The sequence below is a fragment of the Crocodylus siamensis genome, chromosome 1 (assembly GCF_052110815.1).
Source record: "Crocodylus siamensis isolate JL-2025a chromosome 1, ASM5211081v1, whole genome shotgun sequence".
NCBI classification, from domain to species: Eukaryota; Metazoa; Chordata; order Crocodylia; family Crocodylidae; genus Crocodylus; species Crocodylus siamensis.
This window is the reverse complement of record NC_143395.1, coordinates 233,159,344-233,177,878: the sequence shown is the minus strand read 5'-3', so window position 1 is coordinate 233,177,878 and position 18,535 is coordinate 233,159,344. Positions and strand designations below refer to the sequence as shown.

Below are 18,535 nucleotides of genomic sequence, written 5' to 3'. Positions count from 1 at the left end.
AAGCAAGAAGGGAGCAGCTCTCCTTAGAGCAGCTTATATTGCAAGTGGAAGCCATTGGTAAGCTGGTATGCAGCACATTCACTGTTTTCCCTGATTGACATTGGCCCAGGCCTCCTTGAATACTAATACAGTTGTGTGGATTGTGATGACCATACTGGAGGAGAACGGAAATGGCAAAACCCTGGCATCAAATAATCCGGCTTCTTAATGAGATTTATCTTCCTTGTATATTCTCAATAAATAAATGAATAAAGCCGTAAGTGTTTTTTAATCTTCTTCCTGTCTCCTGTCAACAGCCAGCAACCCCAACACGCACAATAGCAGCGACCCCCATTCAGCCACTTCCACAGAGCCAGTCAACACCAAAGCGAATTGACACTCCCAGCTTGGAGGAGCCCAGTGACCTTGAGGAGCTTGAGCAGTTTGCCAAGACTTTCAAACAAAGACGGATCAAACTTGGATTCACTCAGGTAAAACTGAGCACCTTAGTGCCTCCCTGTATTGAGTTAAATCCCTGGCTTTCAAATCTGGAGGGAGGGTACAATAGTACCCCTTCCTAGCAGTGCCTTCTTACATAGAGTTAAGCTCTTGACTTTCTGTAGGGGATTTCTAGGAAAGAACAGAAAAGGCTGAACACATCCTCCTTGCTCCCTTGTTGGTTTTAAAGGGTAGCCATTTTCCCAGCAGGTGCATGCATTTACCAGCTCAGGTTGTCATTGCATGTACACTGTTCAGTCTACAGGATTTAAAATGAATAGGTCAAAACACTTTAAAAGCTGCCTTCAGAAGTGTAACCTTCTAAAATCATAATAGCACAGTTAACTGTTCTAAGTGTTTAAAGAGTGTCAGAATTGTGAAGCTGCTTGGGATGTTGAAGGGTTTTTGTCATTCAGACACATTTACCTGTTAATCTTTAGTGGTTCTGTATTTGAGATTTAAGGCTTGTCAAGGTCTCCAAACAAGTGCTGAAATGGCAGAGGTGGATGAAGTCTGATTGTCCCTGAAATAATGTTTAAGTTACATTCTGTAATGACGAGTTTATTAACCAACTCTTTCCTTCCATCAAGTTCACGTAAGAACACAACTAAAAAGGAAGGGGCTGTGTTAGTAGTTAAACCAATGAACTAGGTGCCGGGACTCATTATTTCTTAAGGAACAAACTCTCTTAAACAAACAAAGGGAAAAAAACACTATACAATCAAGTGTTTTAGATGGTGCTTAAAAGTAAGGATGAGGAAACTGGGAAAAGACTAAGAGAAAGCATGCCCATTATCATAAGGCTTCCCACAGCAAAAACCCACTTGCCTTATGACCTAAACCAGGAAGGTGACATCCAGCTAGGTGGGTGGTGCAGAGCAGCAGTATGCTTTGGGATGAAGTTGAAGAAAGTAATTATGAAAGCTTATTAGATAAAAGGTATAAATTGTAAATGCAGAATCTGATTATAATTTCCATTATCCCCTTAGTAACAGGAGCTGCTGCCTGGAACCAGGAATCCGTTCCTATTGATATTAAAATTAAATATTTTAATTTTGAAGGGAAAAAAAATCTGTCCAGATCAAGAACTCAGGTTGGCAGCACTCTGTTAAACATTGGTGTGTTTTGCTAGAAGAAAGAGCAAACAAAAGTCTGAAGTGGATGTTTAAAAAATCTGTCCTCAAAGTAGTCAGTCCGACTTTGGGAGCACAGGATATAGAAACCCATTCCAGTTGAAAATGTGCGCCAAGGTCAGATGTATTTTTTTGGCAAACTTCTAAATGCCTGAAAAAATCAGGGTTCATAATGGAAGTTCTTGGCAGAATCTTAATTACAGCTCAGAACAGAATGTACTCAGTAAAATGAAATGCATTTTTTGTTGGCATAGTGTGCCTCTCTCCCTTCCTTCTTCCCACTAGATGGAGGCACTCACATGCTGTGGTGGTGAGTGCAATATAAGAGCCAGAATAGAAGAGAATAGTTCCCCTGTAGCCTGATGAACGCTGGGGCCTTGGTTTGTGCCCATCACCCTTAATTGTGACATTTAGCCTGCCCTGCTGTGCTATTGTGAAATAATTATACAGCAGAAACAAGGGTTTTTCAGTTAAGGGTTAACTCCCCTTACTGATACTGTCCTGAATTAGTACTGTGAGGAGGAAAAATGAACACGACAGCTCAAGGATTGCATTTCAGCCTTAGCTTTTAAAGCTGTAGTATCACAAACCATGCGTTATACACAAAGGCAGCTTTTTGTATTAAATTTCTCTTCTTAAAAGTATTTTTTCTGCCAAACTTAGAACATGGTAGTTCATCAGTCCTTCCTATTCTTTCAGTAAATATGTGCATAATTAGGCAGTTCTAATAACTGTTACCTAATTGTGTAATTGGGTAGTAATTAAGGATTCTTATTACTAGGTTTCCTATAGTCACATAATTAAACAGCATGCTGAAGGATAAAAGAAGTTCATTGCCAATAGCACAGTAGGATATTTTCAAACTTGCCAGATTTACTTTGTTTTGTTTTGTTTTAAATAATTATAAGGCTCTAGTTGGCATTACAGATTAATTGCCTAGTCTGTTCCACTTTGGGGTAACAGAACAAACTGGGTTTGTATTTCAGGGGTTTTGGAACCATATTTTAAAATAACTAATAAAAGGAGTTGAACTTTTATTTGTGTGTGTGTGTGTGTGTGTGTGTGTTTATTTTTACATTATTAGGAATTTAATTTCCATAAAGATTATTGTTTGATCTATGCCAAACCCAAATTAAATGTTATGTATGAGTTGGTAATCCTGGAAATTCAGTCAGTGTGTATGAAGACTATGGGGGGCAGTATTTTGCATATTTCAATATTTTCTGTTAAATGTTACTGTAGCATACAGTCATGTGGATATTAATTATTGACACTTCTCTTCTGGCCTGTTGGTAGTACTGTCATGAAATGAAACTTATTGTAATGTGCTTCATATTTATGGTCACTGGCTGTGAAATGGCTTCCTCAAATTTGCTGAAAAGAGGCTTTATCCTCCATTTCAGTGATTTGGTGACTTTGCTTTTCCCCATACATTAATTTCTTCACCTACTTTAGGAGTGCTGCCACCTTTTGGCATGGAAAACCACTCACAAAGAAATGGTTAACCATCTGTTCAGCTTAAATCAAAAAGCAAATATTGGTAGTCAGTCAGAGTTGGAATTTGGTCAGGATGCTAGAGAATATCTCAACTTTCACTAGCCTATATACAAATAACTCCCATTTCCAAAATAAAGTTTAACTTCTAAGATTTTCTTCTACAGCCTGTATGCAATTCTCTGAGTCACTTAATGAACTTCAGAATACACAAAATCATGGCACAGATAGAGGCCATATTTGTAAGGTGTTACCCAATTTCTCTTCTGCCCAAGTAGCTTGGTGAACAATCAGTGATTTGTGATCCATCTTTGAAAGGAATTTTTTGTACATGCATTTTTTTAACTTACAGTATTTTAAAATCTTTCTTGCTGGTTTGAAAGTAACCTCTATGCATTCCCTTAGTTTGTTGAGACCAGTCTCTGGTAGTGGGGCTGCCTTGGGAGAAAATAAAGCAAGTACTGTTTGCAATCTAGCTATGGCATTTTAAACTGAACTGTGTCCATCACGACCAGTCCTCTCAATGTCTCTTTGTACAACCTTTCAAAATTGTAAAATTGTATGGTATGGATGCAAACCACTATTTCTGTAGTGTGATACATTTTCTCTAAATGTGATTAAGTTTACAACATGGGCAGCACCTCTGCACTTGCAGAAAGTACTAAGAGACTGTTTTTAATAACCACAGTCAGGAACTATATTTTCAAATTAGTTTTAAAAAATGACAAGCATATTAGTGCCTTTGAGTGTCTGCAGAGGGAGTACCTTAGAACTAAGTAAGGGAATAGGGTATCACCTGCTAAAAAAATCAACCATCTGGGGTTTTCCTTGGAGGTCTTCAGTCCAAATAATAATGACACCACTTCCTGTTTAGTTTAATTTGATAACAACTCACTCCTGAGCGCTCAACACATTGAGATCCATATGTATAAATGCAAGTGCCAGCAGAATGGTTGAGATGGAGCCAAAAATGAGTTTGGAGAGGTAATAATGCCATATGTAGTAATGGCAGCAGTTGTCAGGCTTTGGCTATAAGCTTCCTGATTTCCCTTTGACAGATGTGTGATGGTGTTGGAAACCCCACGATAGTTATTATTGGGAGTAGTTCAACTTTTTTCTCGCTTCTAAAATAGAGATTAGATGGAGATGTTTGATGTGAACGCTGCAAGATAAAGTTTAGTAGAAACTCAAATGAGCACCTTTTATAATGTCCTTGAAATATGGTGGTGGAACATAGCCAGTCCTTTCACAGTTTTTGGAAGTTTGACTAGTGACCAGGGGCTAACAGCTCAGTGAATTCAAACAAGACAACTGAGAACTTTTCTTCCTTGATGCTAAGTTGGTATGTGTTCACCTCAGTTTGCAAGAGATCCCTGGCTGTATCTTTTACTAGAGGAAACACTCTTATGATTTAATACTAAGTAGGATGTGGTGCCCGGTGATTTTACTGTTGAGACCAAAGCAAAACTCCTGGTACCTCTTTGAAACTTAGGAAGTTGAGGATAGGCAAGAATTGCATTCATTCATGATTATCTACTTTCTCACAAGTCCTCTTAGCAGTGAGCAAATTTCTATACACCTGAATTCCTAGTGTGCAATGGGATTACAATGAAAGCACACAAACGCCTGCATGTCTGTCGGCTGGAGCTGTGTGGGGAACAGCAGGGGCTTCTGTAGCAAAGAATCTTATGTTAATGAGTACTTTTTTCTTTCTCTCTGTGCAGGGTGATGTTGGGCTCGCTATGGGCAAACTCTATGGAAATGACTTCAGCCAAACTACCATCTCTCGCTTTGAAGCCTTGAACCTCAGCTTTAAGAACATGTGCAAGTTAAAGCCACTTCTGGAAAAGTGGCTTAATGATGCAGGTGAGCAAGTCAACAGATCTCACAATCCTGCCACAAACCCAGTGGGATTGTAAAAAATACTTTACTGATCTGTTTGGTTTCAGCCTTACAAGGCTTGTTAATAAAAAGCCTCTGAAGCACTCATATGGGCTGTACAGTCGGAGTCGTTGGATGGAGTGAGGGAAAAGTATATGCCATGCTTTTTAGTGTACATATATGCATATGAATTCTAAACTGTCTAGGTCTTGTAGTTCATAGCGGTGTAATGTGCTGTTACTTCAGTCAGCAGTCTTTGTTGCACACAATGTTGCACCTTGCATACACACATGTCCTGTCAGCCCCCTTGCTTGTCCACTGGGTTTCCTCCCATCTCACCCTGTTTTAGGAACTCCCCACAGTCATTCCCTCCATCAAGCTGCGCCTCTGTATATTCTCACCCATGCCCAGGGCTCTTCATGCCCCTTTTCTTCTGCCTGTTTATTATTCTTTACTGGGAGATAAACCGTTTATGGTATCAACCTTTCAACCTCTGTTAAGGTCAATGAATAGAGTTCAGATGGGTTAAGAGTATTACGGGTGTTGATCCAACAGTTAGTTGATCTTCAGGTAGACACAAGTCTAGCAGAATCTGATCGATCTTCTATCCAGATGTCAGGGATTCCGTGATTTCCCTCATTTTTTACCTTCTGTTTTTTTGATTTTCACCGAAGCAATAAGATTCTACATGTTGATGTCCAGTTTGTCCCCTGAAATTTTAAAATTGATTAACTGTGCCGATGAAATATTATTTCATAATATCCAAACAGGGAAGTTCCATTGAGTTCTTTAGGGCTTTGCATTTGTCTGCCAACATGAAATATCAACAGAAACTTACTGACTGGCCTGGGGACATGACACTTCTGGGTTTTTGGTGAACTTGTTGGTGTGTGATATGCCTCCCATTATAGGCCATGAAAAGGCTTCCACTGACTTCAGCTGGAATTGGATTGAAACCTAAGTAGGCACACCTACACAGAGAAACATTATTAGCGACATCTCATCTATTCTGTGATCATAGAATTTGTCATAGAATTTATTAAGTGCTATAGATGTGTCCACCAGCATCTCAACTTTCATTTAAAATAAATAAATTTCTGTCCCTTATAAATGCAAAAATAACTTTGAAAATACAGACTGAATATATATGCCCATTTGAATCTGCAAAGAAACTAGAACAGAAGCACTGAGCAGTGTGATCTGCCTCGCCCATTCATCTCACCCAGGGCCCTGTAAACTCCAGGATTCTGCAGCTGAAATTCAAGTTTCTGTTGCATCCAGGAGCATGACGCTTGCAGTCGCCCTGTCCTAATATGGCCAGTTGCAGCTTCCCTTTGTTCTCTGCCTTATTCCACAAGGGGGAATCAACTCAGTTTCTGTATCTTTCCTTAGTATCTTACAGAGCCATGTAGAAGAGAATCAGGGAGGTAAATACCACCTTGCAGCCAGTAGGCAGCCTAGTAAAGATGTCGGCTAAGACCTGGGGGAGTAGAATGGATGAACTACTGAAACTAACTACAAACTTCTTCCTTCCCTTAGAGAGGGGAGCAGGGGAAGGCAGTTCTGTGCTGGTGGGCTTAGACAGTAGCACAAGTGTCATAGCTCACAGAACAAGGCTGTCTGGAGATTGTTTAAAAAGAATCACTGGTGAAAATGATTTTTTGCCTTGTGCCTCAGTTACTATATTTACTCACATACAAATACATCTTTTCCCCAAACATTAATTCTCCAAAATTAGGGTGCCCTTCTTAAGTGAGAAAATTTGATTTCTGTGCTGGAATGGAGGCATGGGGATGCTGGAATGACTTGTAGAAGCTGTGCTCCCCTCTGGCTGCCTGGAACAGGAGCGGAGTCCATTTCCTGGGTTAATTTGCCCTCCCCTTGCTGCTCAGCTGAAAGCTAGAAATGTAAACCTGCCAAGGCTGCTGCTGAATTGGCAGCAGCTTTTGGCTGTTCATCCATAAGCTACTACCAGTTTGGCAGTGATTGTAACAGGGTCAAATGTCTACTTTTTGACTGGGCAGCAAAGGGTGGGCAAGTGACACTGGCAAATGGATTCTGAACTTGCTCCATGTGACCAGCATTCAGCCATGACTCTGGGGGGAAAAAGTCTTCGTTTTCTTCTTCATTCTGCCTTTCCAAGACAGTGCAAGGTTTACTGGGGGCTTGTGGGTATGTGAGACAATTTGGTGATGTTTCCAACCATGTGTCAGAATAAAATAGGGAGAAGGGTGGGAATGAAAGATGTTTTATAGAGATGTAATAAACTAATGTAGTTGTGAAGTGCAGGGCATAGAAGACAACAGGCCCTGCACAAAGCATGTCTGTTTTAGGTATAATTGTCATCTCAAAGTTGAATGCTTGTGTTGTGAAGGAGCACTGCTAGGCCTGTAACAAATACCGGGTGCCTTTTGCCTTCTCTCACACAAGTCATTATATATGCAGGATGCTTCCATTAGATTTCAGTGTATTGAAATAGCATAATTTCCTGCTGCTTCATGCTCTCTTCTCTTTCAGAAAACCTCTCATCTGATTCAGCTCTTTCCACCCCAAGTGCCCTGAATTCCCCAGGGCTGGGAATCGAGGGCTTGAACCGTAGGAGGAAGAAACGCACCAGCATAGAGACCAACATACGTGTGGCCTTAGAGAAGAGTTTCCTGGAGGTTGGTGAGCCTGTTGTTGTGCCTGGTCCATGTGGAAATAATGGCTTTGCCCAAAAGCGTGCCTCTTGAGAGGAAAGAATTCTCCTTTTAGGACACTGGAAAATGTCCATCAAGGGAGATGGAAATATAATCAGTGTAGTATATTTATGATGCATCTTAAACATATGAGGGTGTTCTAGAAAGTAATGGCAATTCTGAAATAAAACCATTGTGTGTTCAGCGAGTGGGAAACTGCACAGCAGCAGGGAATGCTGATGGTGACATTGTTGAACAGACTCATCATCTATGACTATGTAGAAAAAATGGTATGGTCCAGTAAATGATCATAGCATACAAAATTGTTTTATTTCAAAATTGCTATTATTCTCTGAAATTCCCTCATATTAAAATGTAGTATATTGCTAGTCTGTGTCATTTAATGTGAGTCATGATCACGAGAAACATATTTCACCTACCAGTAGCTTGGCTTCTCTCAAGACATCCAATATGGTTGATCCTTTCAAAGGCCTCTGACTTTTCCTTGCTTAGTGGCACAAAGAATGGTCAGCATAAACACCAATCAGTCACCACATCATTTCTGACCTGACAGTCAATCAACTAAGATTTAACTGGCCACACCATTATTGGGCACTTCTCAATGCTTTTTTGAACTAGACAGGGTCACTGCCTCAGATCTATACCAGTGCGGCCTTCGCAATGAAAGTAAACACCCTTGTGGACAAGTTCAAATTATGTCCCGCATTGTTGACTTATGTCCATTCACAGTATAACCTGGTGGCCTTCAAGCTCTTCACACTGGTGATGACATCGCCTTAAGATGGCTGAAACAATATGCCAAAACCACATACACTGAATAAAATAAAAGTCAGGGCTCTCCTAGCTGTTTTGAATTATATTCTACTGCTTGAATATGTCACAAGTGAGTCCATTACATGACTTACTGTAAGTCATTAACATTAACTAAGTTGCATAACTTCTCATACAGTCAGGAAAGTCCACTTGTATGTTTCACAGACACGATGTGAGGCATGATGTTTGTAATGTCAGCTGATTCACATCTGAAAAGCAGACTGTAAGTTCAAAGTACCATCATTCAGCCATAACTCTGAATGCAAGTGCTGAAATCTGCAGTTCCGTGGTCTGTGTGCATGTGCGTTTGTGTGCTTGTGTATGCACAAGTGCATTAATATTCATGTGTTTTCACTGTAGATGGTGAGGAAAATCTGATAAATTGTGAAAAAGTATATTGCAGAACAGTCAGTAAGCATTATTTCAACATAACCTCATAAAAGCCATACAGAAGCTTAAATTCAAAGCTAAAGTAAGCAATCTTTCAATCTGCTTAGTAAAATGTCTTTACAGGTGAAGGTGGAATAACAAATATTTTTACCAAGAATTCACCTAATTTTAATACATTAAAAAGTGTCATTTTGTTGGTTCCTGCCAACTCATCCATTTGTTGGTTCTCATTACTTCCTAATTCAAATATATCAGGCAACGGGGTAGGGCCTAATATTGTGTACTGCAAAAAGGAAGAAAAAATGGGGGAGGGGAGACATGTCTCTGCACATAGGAAGGGAGAAAATATCTAAACATCATCCCTGTTCAGGATTCATTCACTTCATATAGCTTTTGTAAGGTACTTTGCTGCAGTCTGGTGTGCAAGATGAATCATAATCCAGGTCCCTGCAATGCAAAAGAGTAACAGAGATGCTTAGAAGAAAGAGTACTGGGGTGTACCTGGAGAGAACTGTAAAGGTGACTCACTTGGCTACTGGCAGCCACGAAGAAAAAAAGGTCTACTTCATTTGAAAGAAACCTCAAGAGTTGAGGATGCCACACAGGAGGCATCCCGTCCATCTGAGATGCCAGGACCATGGATGGGGTCTATAAAGGCCATAAAAAAGGTGTATCTGAATCCTGTTCCTGCTTAATTCATCCCTCACAACATCTGCTTTGATAAATCAGAAAACATATGGCTTGGGGTCAGCTTATCTCTTCCTCCTGTTCTTTAGCTTACAAAGCTGCTGGAGGACTTGTAATGCACATACCAGAGTGTCATTTCCACACTTTTCAAATACTGTTTCTATTTTTCAGAACCAAAAGCCTACCTCGGAGGAGATCACCATGATAGCTGACCAGCTAAATATGGAGAAGGAGGTGATCCGCGTTTGGTTCTGTAACCGACGCCAGAAGGAGAAAAGGATCAACCCACCCAGTAGTGGTGGAACCAGCAGCTCACCCATCAAAGCAATTTTCCCTTGCCCAACCTCACTGGTAAGGATCAAGAAGCTGAAGAGGCATGTCATAAGGGGAAGAGGCTACTTAATCCTCACTTCATAGCAACAGTGGGAATTGCATACATCTCACCTACTTTGTGCAAAACATTTAGAGGCACAGGTTTACTCAGTGTTCTTGCATGGGATTTTAAATGCCATATTTATATGCTGAAAAAGATAAAGGTGGCAAATCCACCCATTCTAATACCCTAAATGCTTAACCTGAACCCCTGATTTAATTTGGCAATAATTAATAGCCGGCTAAATATGTAAGGCAACTACATTTTTTATCGCTACTTTAAACAGAAGCTAAGGGATCAAAATTTATGTTTCTGTTTTATTTCCAGATTGGCTGACTCACCCAAGCCCTTTCTATAAGGGAAACATGTTAACTTATTCCCACCCCATCCATCTTGTTCAGCCACATCACTGCTTTTCATCAATAGTAGATTCTATCTGCTCTTAGGCAGTAGTTTGCAGACTGTCATCCAAATATAGCTCTACTACTTTTTGTCCCTTTTGGCCAGGGATGACTTATGTCAAGGTGGGAAAAGAGCATAACTAATCTTTGTATCTCATTTTCAGAACTTGTGTCTGCCCAAGGTACATCCAAATTTACTGAACACATGGGAAACAAAATGCACACATCAAGTTTCTTCTATCTCTCCACTACTGTTGTTAAAGACGGTCTGGTTTTTTCTGGACATAGTTGTTGCCATTGCTGCTACTGCTAAAATTAAATGCATCTTGTTTCTTTGTAGCCTAAAGCTGTACTGTATAGGTTCTGCCCTCACCACTGTGGACTCTGAGTGCCTTCTAATATATTGTATTAAATAATATAACTAGCATTGGCTATGTCCTCATGTCCTCTCATCAGGGAAATAATTGTGCACATTAGTGTTTGGGTTATACATTTGAAAAAAAGATGCCCTAATGTGTTTTTAGAAGAGAGGGAAAGATTGTAGCAGTTGTTCTTGCCCTGAGGGAATGCGGTGGTGAGGTTTATGATGGCTTATAGTTCCTCAGTACACCTAAAACCGTCAGTGTCCTAAAACCCATGTCCTGCCCAGAAAAATTAAGACTTTTGTGGTATAAAATTCTATTATGCTGAGAAACTTGAGTTGACCTTGTAGACATGCTAGGTCTGCGCCATGGACTGCCTTTGAAAATAAGGCATGGGACCTTGACTTGATGGGTCTGTGATGGAAACAAGCATAGAGCATGGGACAGACTTGATGTGCTCATAATAGCTGGCATTGTTTTGAGGCACACTGCAAATCTAATTATTTGTGTTCATAGAACATTTCTTAAAAGCTGCTCTATCCTATTCCACCCCTCTCCATGTTTCAGATGTAACAAACAAGGGAGTTTATTACTTCCTTTAAGAGAATATGCAGTAGCAATTCAGGAGGCTGTGCATCTCTCTGTGGTTAGTGCTCTATTTTTTTTTTAAATGCTTCAGATGTTATGTATGTCCATACCAACACTGTTCTGTGCTCAATGGACAGCACATCTTAGTTGCACATATACTTTTTAATCCTTGAACTACGTGTTTTGTTTTTAATCTTTTCTTGTAAGTTGGTTCTTTCAGACCTTTAATCTTGGTGGTATTTCTCTGAACTTCTTCCAGTTTATATGCAGTTTGCTTTTATTAAGATGCTGGTTTCATTTGAACGCCCTAAACTCAGAGGTCCTTTAAATGAAGGAAATGCACCAAAGTGAAGTTTGGTCAAGAAAAGGTAAAACATGCTACATAAAACAATGCAATGATAAAACACCCGGAAAAGAGAGTAGGATAATACGTAGCGGTGCATGGAAGGTATTCAAGCTATAAGCCTTTGGTTTTGGGTCTGCCTTCACTTCTACCATCTGCATCCTGTTCCAGGATATCTCAAGCCTCCCAAAAGTGAATGGAGTGCTTCGCCTTGTGTGCAGAGGCATTCAGCAGGTTAGTCCTCTTTCTGGAATGTGCTATACCCTCACCATCAAGCCACTGCTCCACACATTGCACCATTGCCTGACAGGCCTGGCCTTCCTATCAGCATTGGCCGTAATCGTCAGCCCTCCAGTCAAAGTGTTGGATAGTCTAACTATATAACTGTCTCTGTGAGCAGTGAGAACAACATCCAGAAGCTGATAGACTGTCAGTGCACCTATGAACATACCTCCTCAGCCTGTGTTAACTGGGCTGAAAGTAATACCTTTCTGGTGGGCATCTGTGATATTTTAAAGGTGCTGAAGGTCTTCCTCAGCCTACCTTCATACCTAGTCCAGAACTGGGGAAGCCTCATTGAGGAGTTCAAGGAGTAGCTACAGTGTCAGTGCTGGCACCTGCCCAGCCACTCTTACTACAACTGAGTCCTAATTTATTAACATCTTGATTGCTGCTGCCCTGTGGTACAGGCTTGCTGCCCAGGGCTCACATTCATCCCTGCTCCAGAAGCTCCTTGTAGACTTATTCTGGGATGGATACCACTGACTCCAGTGGGCTGTCCTCTATCTGCCCACCACCAGGAGGGTCAACACCTAACTGATCTGGTGAGCAGGGGTGTCTGTTTTCCACTTATAGGCTGTTAAGCATCTGCTCTTTGCTGGTGAACTATTCCCCTGGTGCCAGCTAGCCTTCTCATTTCTGCACTGCCTCAGCTGCAGCCCTGTTCCTCTTGGATCCCAATTGCCTCAGTGGGGACACCCTCGTGGCCTTCTGTTGTGGCCTTGCCTGGCCCTGGCAAGTCTCTTTCTGCCTTAGACCCCAAGCCAGGCACCTTAGTTTTTTCCTGAGATGCTATGGGAGCCATTGGTTCAAAACCTGACTTTGCATTGGAGAGTGCCAAGCTGAGTTTCAGAAAGCTTCATGGTCAACTCGGTCTCATCACAAACCATCAAGTTTGTCCACCTCCTTGTACAGTCTGCCTGGCTCCTGGCTGGGCCTGGACTCCATCTGCCTGGCTGCTCATACCATGGCCAAAGTGAAAGCAGCCCTCCTTGATGATGCTGTAGCTGCCCTGGAGGATAACCTCAGCCCACAGCAAGCCCTCCTGACCATCTCTGTGGACATAGCAACTTTGTTGTTGCCTATCGTCCCAGCTGTGGACAGTGAGGAGAGTAGTGTGTCTGCCACTCTGCCTCTCCCAGTGCCTGAGGGGAGCATGTATGTTGGAGTTTCTGCTTTGAGAATCTCTCTTGAAAGGCACTAGATATGTGAGTGGTCCAGGTGCACCATGCTCACATCCTTGCGCCTGTCCTGACACTGTCTAGAGGCAGCACCTGGTGGCAGTGATGCTGAGGCAGGTGTGCCCAGCCTGGTGCACTCTGTACAAGTGCCCATCCTGAAGAGGATTGATGACCTCCACTGGCACCTGCTGCACAGGGCCCTAGCCACTGATACCTTTGTCTGCCATCTGGACCTGGCAGCATTGTCAGCCTGCCCCTTTCGCAAGATGGAGGAGAAGACCCTCTATCGTATGTGTGTTGACTGCCTCTGGCTGCAGTTGCTTGTTGCAGCTCTATCACGCTCTTTTGTGTGCTGGGCTTAGATTTCAGTGAAATGGCATACATCTTTTCAGTCCTGTACTGGGCTGCTGAGAGAATGTAATCTTCCTGGCTTACTTCCTCCTGGGGCAGGCTAAGGCAGTTACACCTGAAGAGCTGCTAGAACTGACTTGCTGGAAAGGACACCCTCCTCCTTCAATGCCTCATAGTACCTTTGAGTTTTGGCATTTTGTCCTAAAGTAAAACCTGGACCGGTGTGTGTCCTACTGGGCCACTAAGGGCTTCCTATGTACAGTGGAAGAGGGCCAGCTGGTCTTTTAAAGTGTGGTCACAAGTGTGTGGGAATAGGGGAGGTTTAAAGTTTCCTTCATGGTCAAGTTATCTAATTGTTCTTCTTGGGTTATTGTTTGTCACTCCTAGCCCTGCTTGAGGTTCCATCATTTTAAATGGTTGCTCTTAACTGGTTGTGTGCTACCTTTTCTACTTTTTTACAAAGGTCCAAAGAGTCTCTTGCCCCCTCTCCCACTCTGTCAGGGTGTGGTGATGTAAGCCAAAACATTTTCTGTTGAAATAGCAAGGCATTAGAATTTAATAGAAATGTATTTGTATAGTATTTCCCCTAATACCCTCTTCAGCTGATGATGGAAAGAAAGAAACTCTAGTTTGGTAACTAACCCTGAAACATTGTTGTGTGCTCAGAACTGAGCAGTTATATTCCTTTCTGACCTCCAGGTGGCAACCACGCCAAGCCTTGTGACAAGCAGTGCAGCTACTACCCTGACTGTCAACCCTGTGCTCCCTCTGACCAGCGCTGCTGTAACTAGTCTGTCAGTCGCAGGTAAGAGACACCCCACAGCAGCAACTCATAAACTCCCAGCAGCCAGCAATTAAACAATTTGTGTGACAGTTTTGTCCAGTAGTACCGTGTACCTATCAAACGAGTAGCATATTGTTTAAGGAGAACAGTATTTTACCAGATTTCATATACTCCAATATTGTATTGTCATTTGGAAGATGCTAGGACTTGTTGGATTCTGTTGCTTAACTTCCATATGGAACTCACTTGTGGATTTTCTGTACCCCGTGCCAAATAGCATGAGTTTGGGGTCTCAGATATGCTCAGTTAAAGTTGTGTATGTGTACATTTGTGGCTTAAGCACACACAGCCACAAAACAATACAGAAAATGTCCCTTTAGTTCTCTTTTCAAAGATTTGATTTGACTACAGACTGATCAACTTTCTCTGACCCCACTCTCACCTGACACTTCGTAATTTTTCTTGTTGTTATACAATATCATCATCATCCACATCAGTAGGGTTAATGGTATAGTGGAGGTCAAGGCAAGCTTTCCCAGCACGGTCCTGCCTTCATGCCTGTGTTCAGTAATTTAGTCTTTGTGACTCTCCAATACGTCTTTAGCTGCTGCTGCCAACCACAAGTGTAAAAAAGTGTACCTTAGAAGTAAAAGGCACTATTTTCCATTGACAGCCTACTGTACCACCCAGCCTCTTCGTGAAGAGCCATTCTAATTACAGTTCAAGATCCATGTGCACTAGTCCATCTCTCTTTAGAACTTACCATATTTACCCAACCCAAGATGACTGAATTTAAGACAACCCCCAAATAATTAGATTCTGTACATGGAAAAATGATATATTTGTTATAATTTTCTATGTCTGGAACCTAAACTAATTATTAGAGGACTGTCTTAAAGTTGTTCCCCACCCTCAGCCCTGCTGCAGTGGGGAAAACAGTGGGGGGGGAGCATGGCATGAGGACAGATAGTGGGGGAGTTGAGCAGCTTAACCCCTACCCTTTGTTCCCCCATGTAACTTGACCCCTGCCACCTAAGCTTCCCCTCCCCCCACCAACTTGCTTCCTCTGCTGCCTTCCCCCCATGCCTGCACATCCTGGCACTTGCTACTCTCTGCCTTCCCCACCCCCTCAGGTTGCGGGGGGGCATTGCATAGGCAGCTGGGGGTAGGCAATAGCTGGGGGTCTGATCCTGGATCAGGGCTGGAGCCACAGCCATAGCAGGCACCTGTTGTTCCCACAATCACCTTGTACTCTAATCCAAGACAAAGGGATTTTTTTTTCTCTTTATTAAATGGGGGGTGAGGGAAGGTTGTCTTGGACTTGAGTAAATATGGTACTGTGCTCTTCAGTCCCACAGCGACTTACATTTGTTCCACTTAATCTTACCTCCACTGTCCAGTCCAAGTGCTAGAGACTTTTGCTCAGGTGTGTGTCTGCTTTCTACTCCTCTAACTAGAATGTGCTTTCCAGGCACAACAGAAACCACCTCCAACAACACGGCAACCGTAATTTCTACAGCACCTCCGGCTTCCTCAGCTGTGACATCACCCTCTCTGAGTCCTTCCCCTTCTGCCTCAGCCTCCACTTCAGAGGCATCTAGTGCCAGTGAGACCAGCACAACACAGACAACCTCTGCTCCCTTGTCCTCCCCTCTTGGGACCAGCCAGGTGATGGTGACGGCATCAGGGTTGCAAACAGCGGCAGCAGCCGCATTACAAGGAGCTGCACAGTTGCCCGCAAATGCGAGTCTCGCTGCCATGGCTGCTGCAGCGGGACTAAATCCAGGCTTGATGGCACCCTCACAGTTTGCAGCTGGGTAAGGATGGTCTGTTGTGCACTTGTAAGACCAATAAAAATAGGAATCCCCATTTCGTAATAGAATGCGTAGTACTTGTAGCATCTAAGACACTCACAGTATTTCTACAAAAAGCTAATGCATTAAGCCTTGCAGCACTCCAGTGTAGTAAATAGAAATTATCCCATTTTAAAGATGAGGATGTTGAGGTCCAAGAAGATTAAATGACTTAGAAAGCCAGTGGCAGAGCTGAGCATAAAACCAGGGAGAGCTCTGAGTCATCATACATGACTAAATCATAGCACCTACTGTACTGTTAACTGTAGCCAAATAGAATAAATCCCCCTCACTCTTCTGCATTTGTTTTTTCTTGTTGGGACTCAGGTTGATATGGAGGGCACCTGAATTTTTATCGGAAACCATTCTGTCGAGGCATTTGGATTAAAAAATAGTACTGTAAGAGTTGCTTTACAGTTCCTTCAGGATGTTCAGATCAAAATGAAATTAAGTAGTGAGGTGGTGGTGGTGATGATTATTTTGTAAAAGAGTTGTAGTCACTTTGAGCCTAACTTGCACCAGCAGTGCACTAACTTGGGCAGTTGGGATGCCTGTATTTTTAAGCCTCTTGTTAAACACAGTGTTGAAAGGCAACTATGAAGGATCTATTCAAGGCTGCGTTTTTCTCTGAGAAATTCTGATATTACAGGAAAAGTTATAAAATGAGACTCCTGAATTCTGCTCTCTTACCTTCCCCTTTTTCTTTATATGGTGGTGTATGTCTGAAGAATGGACTAGTCTTACCTGAAATTAATAGTTCCTCCCCATGTCTTTGTCTCCTCTCCTATTGTCTCAATATTGCAGAGGTGCCTTACTCAGTCTCAATCCAGGGACATTAGGCGGTGCTCTCAGCCCAGCTCTGATGAGCAACAGCACACTGGCAACTATTCAAGGTCAGTAACATTTTTGTGGATGCATTTCTGAGTTAAAAAAGCTGGGTTGTCTGTGTATTTTGCTAACAGAGAGAGACAGAGCTCTTATTCCTCCACACCAAAAGTCAGCATTCAGACTTTACAGAGTAGATCTGTACACTCTGTGATTTGTTCTGTGCCTCAGTTATAAATGGTAAGAGATGATTTGGAAGTGCAGTTAGAACAGTATGTAGCCTCTTAGGGATTTAGAAGGGGAGTTGGTGGGCATGAAGGTATATCATCTGTCATAACACATTTAGATATCTGCTTTTCTACAGCTGCTTTTTGTCAGAAGCTTGAAAATGGTATTGTTTAAGACCTGTTGCAGGGCATTTCAAAGAGCAGACCACCTCAGTGCAAAGATCCAATGTTAAGACTTTAAAAATGGGCACATAGAGTAACTGTTGTCAACACATTCGGAATTAAAAAGCCGTGCTTAAAACAGTGTTGCCTTGTAATGGCTCCATGTACATGCACGTTCTGTCCTTTCCACTGCTGTGTCCCTTGAGTTGTATGTCTTCCCTGGCCAGTAAAATGGGAGTGTGGGTTCCCATTAGGGTCGTCAGCCAAAATGGTTGAAATGGTTAGAACGACTCACTTTGATTTTAGTTGATTTTTAGATCAGGTGCACTGCAGCCATAGCCTGCAGAATCTTACTAGACATTGGTCCTAAGGAACTTTTTCATCATAAATGCGGTCTTCTATTTTGAGATGACAACTCGGTGGAGGGCAGTTTGAACAGGAGGTCAGCAGTATTTAATTGGTGAAAAATAACTCACTGTAAACGTATGCTTTTTGAGGTATATTTAGATGGGAAATACTGAGTAAATTCAGATGAAAGAGCCTACAGTCTATATTTTTTTAATGTAAAAATCACCCAGAGACGCACCTTTTACATTTTATTCATAGGTAGGAACTTTATATATTTTTATCATTTTACAAAAATTAAAACTAGCTTCTGCTTAGCTTCAGCTGCTCAGCTTTTGCCAGCCAAAACCCAGCCTGGTGGCAACTGGAACTGCTCTGGGTAGTGTGAAGTAGTGCTCCAAAGATATCAGGTACTACACGGTTGAATTGTGGCACATGCTTGCACAGTTACTTCACTTCACCTGCCTTAGGTTGACCACATGCAAGTCCATAAAATGGGTCCTGTCTTCTCAGAAACAGATGAAAAAGATATTTGCAAATTATTTAAAAATTAGCCTTAAGGTTGTATGTAAGATACAGATGTCACTGTTTGCATATAACTCATTAAAATGTTACTTCAGAACATTATTGTTGTTTTGGCTTTGTTTTTGCGTGGCAATGGCTCTGGTTTCCTTACAGATAAGGAAATACGCTGGGGAGATGTAAACAATGATGAGTGGGGAAGGAAACCCACTCTCTCCTTCCCATAATTTGGGGATATTGAGGGACTTCTCCCTCTTACATTCTTATCTCTGCCAGCCTCAATAACCCCATGTCCCAGTTTAAAGTAATTTTGATTCTTTTTATGATTGGGTGAGGTAAGAGGACGGAATCTGTAGAGGAAAGAG

At 42.0% G+C, this 18,535-nt stretch overlaps 1 protein-coding gene across 6 annotated transcripts in view; it reads left to right on the top strand.

Moving 5' to 3' along the window:
- The window catches only part of POU2F1 (POU class 2 homeobox 1), a 154,788-nt gene that overhangs the window by 122,722 nt on the left and 13,531 nt on the right, over window positions 1-18,535 (top strand). For all 6 annotated transcript variants that reach the window (XM_090059137.1, XM_090059101.1, XM_090059128.1 and 3 more), the window contains 7 exons: window positions 297-470; window positions 4,829-4,970; window positions 7,503-7,648; window positions 9,746-9,925; window positions 14,152-14,257; window positions 15,708-16,053; window positions 16,894-16,982. In XM_090059137.1, the coding sequence (XP_089915263.1) occupies window positions 297-470; window positions 4,829-4,970; window positions 7,503-7,648; window positions 9,746-9,925; window positions 14,152-14,257; window positions 15,708-16,053; window positions 16,894-16,982 (1,183 nt within the window). The remainder of the gene's footprint in view (window positions 1-296; window positions 471-4,828; window positions 4,971-7,502; window positions 7,649-9,745; window positions 9,926-14,151; window positions 14,258-15,707; window positions 16,054-16,893; window positions 16,983-18,535) is intronic.